This window comes from Cheilinus undulatus, linkage group 4, assembly GCF_018320785.1.
Source record: "Cheilinus undulatus linkage group 4, ASM1832078v1, whole genome shotgun sequence".
NCBI classification, from domain to species: Eukaryota; Metazoa; Chordata; class Actinopteri; order Labriformes; family Labridae; genus Cheilinus; species Cheilinus undulatus.
In genome coordinates, this window is record NC_054868.1 from 5,627,282 (window position 1) to 5,635,735 (window position 8,454).

The following is an 8,454-nucleotide window of genomic DNA, read 5'->3' on the forward strand; positions in this document are numbered from 1 at the left end:
AGAGAATTCAGTGTGAGAGGTTTTAGTCATTCAGAGAGAACACTCATGATTAGAATAAAAACTGAGACACTAAAAGGAGCTCGACTCACTGAATAACTGTCAGTTTAACAAACTACAACATCCTCAGCCCTGCTAAACCAGGTTTCATTCTACAGCTGGAAGACTGGAAAGTGGCTAAAAAGTTTGAACACTTTAATCCTCTCCATCCTTCAAACCTGTTAATACAGAATTTAACAGTCTAATTTTCTGATGTTGGATGTGTGACGATGTTGTTTCTGTTGACGTTTCTGGTCGGCCTGTGTTCAGTTCCTTCTTCTGGAGAGATGAGGAGATAAAAAGTTGTATATAAGAGCTGCTGCTCCTCCTGTTCAGCACCCACTCAGGGAGGCTGAATCTACACTGAGAAGGAAGAAGGTGATTGTAGTCTCAGCTCTCTGCTGGTGTTGATTTCTATCTTTGTCTTTGACAGCAGCAGCAGTAACTCTTCTGTCTCTGTGTTTATCTACAGCATCGTCTCATCCACGTCACCATGAAGCTGCTGGCTGTGTCTGCTCTGGTCTGTGCCGTGGTGGTTCTGACCAACGCTGCTGGTGAGTTTAATGAATGAACAAAGCATTACAGTGGTATTTATGTGACTTTCTCCAGTGGTAGAGAAGATTTTGGTTCATGTTGTCTTTTGGTTTTTGGTATTTCGGCCTCTGTTTTTTATCAGAGTGAGTGTTTGGTTCAGTTTTAGTCCACATTATTCTGTTTTTCTCTGATCGTGTCCTTCAGCGTACCGTGATCTGTTCAAGAGGCAGTCTGGGGAGTGGACCGTGGTTGGGAATCGTCAGTACCTCTATGTTGACTATCCCCAAACCTGGGGTCAAGCTGAGGTATGAGATGATGTTCACCATGATCTGAAGAGTGCTTCATAGTCCAGTTAAATCTGTCTGAACAGACTCCATGTCATCTTCCTCTAACATCAGTGTCCTCCTCTCTTTCTTCTCTTTATCTTTAGCAAAACTGCCACCAGCTGGAAGGTCAGCTGGCATCTGTGCATTCACACTTTGACAACCATCAGATCGGACTACTGGTGACCAGAATGACTGGTGGGAATCCCAGGGTTTGGCTGGGAGCCTCTGACCAGCATCAGGTAAATCATGAACCCTCTCAGAAATGTGACGTTTTAAAAGTGATTAAATTTGCGGCTTTATTTTTGATTTCAGTGTGTATAGGGGTGCAACGATTAAAACATTTGGTGTCATGATTACACTCTGAGGAATAATCTCGGTTTCCCAGTTATCATGATTATTTTGCTTGTTATTTTTTAACCTATAGATTTTATGTGTAGAATCACATGAACATGCTTACATACTTTCCACATTTAAACTTTATTTATTGTTCCAATTTTTTAAATGGAAATAACAGAATTCCTGCGCATTTGCAAATGACAACAGAAAACACGGTGTTTAGGAGCCTTTAGGATTAATTTACCTACAAATGTGTTGTAATGTCATCTTCTCTGATTTCAAGGAAGGTAACTGGGGCTGGAGCGATGGATCTTCTATGAACTTCAAAAACTGGTGCCCTGGAGAGCCAAACAACCTGGGTGATCAGGATTGTCTGCAGATGAACTGGGGCTGTAAGTATAACACCATTCATTCTGGTTAAGAGAGCATAAATAAGGGACAAAGTCATGGTTAATTCATCACTGTTATCATTATTTGTAGAAAAAGTCAGAAAGGAAATTGTAGCTGGTCAATTTCTCCTTGTGATCCAGCAGAAACAAGACCAGGACTCTCATTTATAAAACAAGGCCTAGAATCCAGACTAAACGTGAAAAATTGTCATGTGCCAAAAATGTGTTCCTCTTCATACAGTTAGTCCAAGGTTTGCTCTGAATGAGAGAATCTAAAGGCCTCACTAATGTTCTCCTGTTCTGTTTCTGATATTTTACAGCTGGCCAATGCTGGGATGATTATCAGTGCAGCACTCCTCTTGCCTCCGTCTGCTCGAAATCCAAGTAACCGTAACCATGAGCCAACGCCATGAAGGACGGTGAAGAAGCACCAACACTGGTGGAAATGTTACACAGCAGTCTAATTTGACCCTGAGCTCTATATCTGATCCTTCTCTCTACTTTTCTTTTCTATCGCTGTAACGCTGACAAGGAATGAAGCGACAAGTGACATCGACACAAGCTGGATGGTCTCTGAGGGCCCCGACGAGATCAGACTGGACGGGTTATAGAAAGGATGCCTCACGCCAAAACTTTTCCTCTTTATTCTACTGATCTTTCTGACTGTGCAAAATAAAAAAAAAATGCTTCAAGCATTCACAAAGACAACAGACTGTGTCATGTGTCATTTCATGTGTGAGATGAACAGAGTTTATCATGTGACGCTTCAACAAACATCTGCTTTCTAGGACTATGAGGGGTGAAAGTCAGAAAAGTGAAATCATTAAAGTGGAGGGGATTAAAAACTGTGAACCCATGACAAATAATGCCACATTGTCTCAGAGTTGGTTGCAACATTGTTGGGTGATAGCAGCTGGATTATTAGATGGATGTCTGATATTTGTTGGGGCAGAGTCCTAATGATGCCTGTGATCAGTGTGTGTAAGTGGTGGGGGGCCCTTCATAAAGTTAACTCCTGTGGCCCAACGGTCTAGTATCCAACAAGATCTAATTTGTTTCTGAAGTTTTACAGACTTAAAACTGACTGACATTTTTTCTGTAATATACTTAATATGTTGTTTCCACCCCGGGTTTAAAATAAGAGCACTTCAGTTTTATAATGTACTAAAAAATTCACAGATTGGGTTTTTACTACATTTTTTTCTCATGTTTTTTTCAGGATACATTCATCTTCTTGAACAGACTTTTAAAAGTTATTTATATATGCTAACTGTATTGTCACAATAAATACTCTAATAACTGTGACAAAGAGGGAGACTGCAGCTAACTCAGTTGAGTTAGCAATAATCCACTCAGAGCAATAATCTACTGCTACAACAGTCCACAATAATTAAAATAGGCCTCATATTTTTGAATCTGAATTCATTTATTTGATAGGGGTGATGCAGTTTAACATAGTTTCATAACAGAGCATGGATGTGGTGTGCTGCACAGAGAGTTTATAGTGATTGCTAATGTACAACTCTCATCCCCAGTTGGGCCTTTGAGTAACAATTCTTAAAATGGATCACATTTAACTGCATCAAATGGCACAAGAGTTCTATAAACCAGTTCAAATATGAAGTTAAAAACATGATTACAGCTCTGGTTTGCTTTCAGACAGCACTTCACCCTTGCAGTGAAGGATTTTAAATCTGTGTTTTATTTCAGTAGATAATGAATTCCAAAGTTTACAGCCTTTAAAAGAAAAGACTGACTGTCCAAATGTTGATCTGTGTTTTTGTATGCTACAGTTTCCGTTCTCTGTTCTTCTTGTTACTCTGCTGCTGTTCTGTCTTTGGACTCATTTGGATAAGGATTCAGGGGCAAGATTATTAATACATTTAAAAACTAATTTAGGGAAAGAAAGATGCATGAAGCTCTCAAAGCTCAGTAGATTGTGTTTTTTCAGAATGTGGCAGTGATGCCAACAGATGGGTTTGTTGACCATCATTTTTGAGCTTTATTGTACAAAGATGAAAGATTTCTGATTGCTGAAGGTGAACCTTGAGCCCAGACTGTCATACAACATGAGAAATGAGAGAAGATCATGGAGTGCAGAAATATCTGAGCTGCCTGAGTTGGTTTGTACTGCCGAATTAATTTAAAACAATTCAGGTTTCCCTTCACTCCCAAGAACTTGAATTCATTAACCTCCTCTATTACTCTCCTCTTAACACAAAAACTTTCAAGTGGAGATCGTTTCCTTATGGAGAAACACATCGACACAGTCTTATTTAGATTCAAAACAAGATGACTGAGTTCCAGCCACTGCTGGACTCCATACATGTGATCAGTCAAGATCTCTGCTGCCTTACTAGATGACTTAGCAGGAGCATAGATGATTGCATCATCAGCAAAGAGCTGGATGCCAACGTCTGGACAAGTTTTGGGCAAATAAATTATAAAAAGACTAAAAAGTAATTTATTCATCACCTAATAAATAACCAGTGTTATGTGCAGGTTAGTCCAGGATAGCAGTCTATTCACGTGACAGGTTAATTTTATTTTAGCCATCTTTCATGAAGCAAACACTAAAGCTGGCTTTGTGAGTTTAAATCTATGTCGGCTAACTATTTGTCCGATGCTAGCTGAGCTAGCTAGCAGGACAAATAACAAACAAACTTGCTAAAAACTTGGCGTTACACACACACACACACACACACACACCCACGCCCACCCACACACACACACACACATCACAAACAAATGCCTTACCTTTATCCTTTAACTGTCTTTCTTCCTCTGTTTCCTTTGTACATTTTTCTGCCCCACTAGGATAACTTCTTGTTGACGCCATAACGCCGTCTGTCGTCCATATCCTCACTAACAGACTGATGGGTACTCATCAATCATTCCTCGTCACTAAGTGCGCGACAGTGGAGATCAACGATTCTGACGTAATTGGCCACAAAAACACTAGCCACAGCTGATCAGTAGCTGCGGTTACATGAGCCTTTTTTTCACGATCCAATTAAATTCATTTGGATCAGGGATGAAAACGTCTCTGTACACATGGATGCTGGAAAATACAATCCGATTCAGATACATGTGCTCAGTTATCTCAATCTGATCTGAATACAAATGTTCTGACATGACTTATGGTCCCACCGGTTAAAGGTGCAGTGTGTAAAACTGAATATCAACATCTAAAAGTGGGTTCTAGATTGCATTTCTCTGCTGGAAACTGTGGCAACCAGTTTAATTTAATGTGTATCTGTAATGTGAATACAATACAATACAATAACTTTATTTACCCTTTTTTCCTCTATGTTACCATGAAAACGTAAAAATCCAAGATGGCGGAATCCATGGAGGGGACCCTCCCTATGTATGAATTGAAGGTTTATTCTGAGTTGTTTTTTTCAAAATAGCTATTTTTGAATTTAGATGACTAAACACTTATTTAGATAGACCGTCTTAGAAATGTTTTGCTTTATTTTACCAAGTTTGATCAGCTAAATGCTACTAGGCTAAATATTACACACTGCACCTTTAAATCTAGCGTCATTTTGCCATAAAAGAAGAAATTCTTCTTCTGCATCTGTAAACAAACTGCCTGACTTACACTAGACATCCCCAAATGATGGCCAGCGGGCCAGGTCCAGTGCCAGCAGGGGTCATCTGGCCCGCGAGATAGATTTTTTTTTTTTTTGTATTAATTTTCAATATTTAGAAATACAAATACAAAAAAATACAAATAATAGAAATACAATAATAATGAAAAATAAAATAAAATAAAAGTAGAATAATAAAATTACAAAACGGTAGCCGTTTATGGATGTATGGACTCTGGGACCCGGTTTCAAAAAGTATCACGTATACACCTGAATTTGTTTCCATGTGGACGCTGCCTAACACACATTTTGCCTCCCAAGAGGGCACTTTAGCACACATTTTTCAACAATTCAGCCCCCCCCCCCCCAGAGAGATTGAATATTAGTCTCTTTTTTCTGGAGTATTTTCTTGTTGTGATGCCTAAGGGGCTAGTGTGATACACTGGAAATGGAGAAGAATCAAAAGGACCTGTTAAATAGTTTTTATCAAGCTCCTTTTTTAAGAGCTGGGAAACAACCTCTGGGTCATTAAGGGAGGACTGAAGATTTTTACATTCATATGAGAAAGCTACAGATGACACAACTCCTACTCTAAACCCTTGTGACAGAACAGTTAACAAATGATCCACAAATACAGAATTGGGATGAAAAGATAGTTCAGATGCAAGAGCTGGGACATTTATAGGAGTGGATGGATGACTGCTTAATAAGTCTTTGAACCACGACTGTTCAGAGGGCGCCACCTGCGAGGGCACACCGACTTTGGATGGGCATCTTTGCAGTAGCTGTAGATATGAAGGAAAGCGCAGTTGGGGTAAGAGCACACATTTTTGTTGAAATTATTGCATATTGGCTTGTTGTTAAAAAGAAGCACCTTGCGACAGTTCAGTGTCCAGGATAGACCAATTTAGGTGGATGTTTGATTGGTAGAGAGCAGACTTGCAGGAGAAACATTTGTGATATTGATAGAATAAGCTGCTGCCGTATCTCAGGCTGAGGTCACCAATCAGTGCTAAGTTTGTGTCCAGTTCTTGTCTGCGCTCGGGAAAAACTGAGCAGATTGCATCTCTGTACAGGCCAAAAACTACAGCAAACTCTCCTATAGATGTATCTCTTGCCAATCTGGGGTCTGCAGACTTGAATACCATTGGGAAATTTTCTCCTCTAGCTACTTTGTTTGCACATTCAGGAGATGGCAGAATAAGGCAGACTGATGTCCTTGCCTTGCAGAATTTTTGAGAGATATTTGCACAAAAGGAAACATATAGCCTACCTAACATCGGAGCAGAGATGGAAGAAGCCAGGTTGTGCTGAGGCCATGCTGAGGTGCTTGCGTAAGAGGTTGAATCCGTGGGAGCAGAGAGCGGTGCATTGAAAGGTTGATGATTGGTGAGAACTGCTGAAAGTGTGCTTGCAGCTTGAGATTGTTCCAGACATTGAAGGCGATGGTTGATTGACTGAACAGAGTTTGCTAAAGACTTCAGTGTGATGGTGAGAACGTCATCTGGACCCTGGGATGCGGTGCTTGAAAAGTTGAGATGAGCTGAGCCAGAGGAGACTTGTTTGCGCTTGCTTGGAGGATCTAAGTGTTTTTGTTTCCTTGTGCATTTCCTACCGGTGGTAATGGGAGGGTCAGGAACGGGAGGGGGCATTTCTTGGACTGGAGATTCACACATAGCTTCTTTGGCAAGGGCTTGCAGTTGTGAGAGCTCCAAACCTGGAGCAGGATTGATTCCTTGCTCTCTTAACATTTGCAGAATCTCTGCATCAGAATCTTGGAATCCTGACGCTGCGCCGGGCTGTCGAGTATGGAGATCCGTGAGTGCCTGAATTTAACAATCCAGGCTCTGAGTCTGACATCGTGAGAAATGATGACAGAACAATTACTAACAGTGAGATGAGCCTTATACTTGCCATTAACAACCTGACTGGTGTCACATGAAATGTCAGCATGAGAGAACTGGGGAAGAGAGCGGCATATTAATAAAGGAGAGCAGAGCAATGATTGGCTAACAATGAGGGAGAGGTGTCATGCAATTGGTTAGATAAGGCCATGTGACGAGGCAGCTGATTTTCCAGTGACATCCCACAAACAGTTAAATCCTACAGACAATGTCCTCATGTGAGGCAGTTTCAGCAATTAATAGCAGACAATAAGTGATGACGAGAGAGTGTAATAATTAGAGAGGATTAAGACTGAAAATGCGAATCCATAGTTTTCCTGACTGAACTTACGCTAGAGCTTCAGCTCTCCTCAGATGAGGCTTGATTGAGCTTTGGGGCCCCCTTGTGGCGTGTATGGCCATATGCATTTGCATAGTCTGCCTACAGCATTAAACAGAGCTCAGCAAGCTCTGACAATAGATGAACTTCACACTTTGCACTTTATTGAACCTGTTGCTAGACATCCCTTACATGTTGCACACATGTTGTGTTTTTTTGCTCTTGGTGCCAGACAGATTCCCTCAGGGCAATAAAGGTTTCATTCCTTCATTCCTTCATTGTTAAGCAGGCAGAATCAGTCATGTCTAGGAGGATCAGGAGTTTGAGCCCCAGCTCTTACCGTCACATGTCCATGTGTCCACGGGTAAGACACCTAACCTCAGTTTGCTCCCACTGCTGCGTTGGTGGTGTATGAGTGTGTGTGACAGGAATAATACTGTTGGTGACTCTTCCTAGCAGCCTCTGCCATCAGTGTGAATGTGGAGTTAATGGGTGGGAGTGGGAAAGTGTGGCCTGCAGTGTAAAAACCTTCTAAAGCAGTCAGATGCAAAAAAGTGCTGTACAAGCTCAAGTCCATTCAGTCTTTATTACCTGCTAATTAAAACAAAGAAACATATAAAGAGCCTTTATGTTTCATTGTTGGCTCATTATTGGCCTTTGTTATTTCTAAAGGAACATTACAAAGTTTGTGTATGTGTGGTTGTGACAATGTCTAATATCCTATCAAACAGTTTACCTGACAACCAACCTGATGAGCAGCAGACATGGAGAGGAGTGTCGATCGTTTCAGACAGACTGGTCAGGCAGAAAGAGAAGTTCTCCCTCTGAGAAGGCATTTCCTAAAGTTATAGATTGTCTGCTTCTGCCCCCTGCTGGCCTGGACAGGCTATTACATGGACCCAGCAAACAGAGAGACACACAGAAACAAGTCAGCCTCAGTACAAATTAATCATATTTATCACACTTCAATGTTTCAGATCATCAAACTCACAAAGAAAACCCAGTAAATACAAA

General features: G+C 40.9%; 1 protein-coding gene across 1 annotated transcript; it reads left to right on the forward strand.

The window, feature by feature from the left end:
• The first annotated feature begins 379 nt into the window (after nucleotides 1-379).
• LOC121508921 (type-2 ice-structuring protein-like) lies at nucleotides 380-2,329 on the forward strand. Its single transcript, XM_041786069.1, has 6 exons — nucleotides 380-414; nucleotides 509-590; nucleotides 775-875; nucleotides 1,001-1,135; nucleotides 1,516-1,624; nucleotides 1,942-2,329. Exons 2-6 carry the CDS (start codon nucleotides 530-532, stop codon nucleotides 2,007-2,009), a joined length of 474 nt encoding a protein of 157 aa, XP_041642003.1. The 5' UTR covers nucleotides 380-414; nucleotides 509-529; the 3' UTR covers nucleotides 2,010-2,329.
• The last annotated feature ends 6,125 nt before the right edge of the window (nucleotides 2,330-8,454 follow it).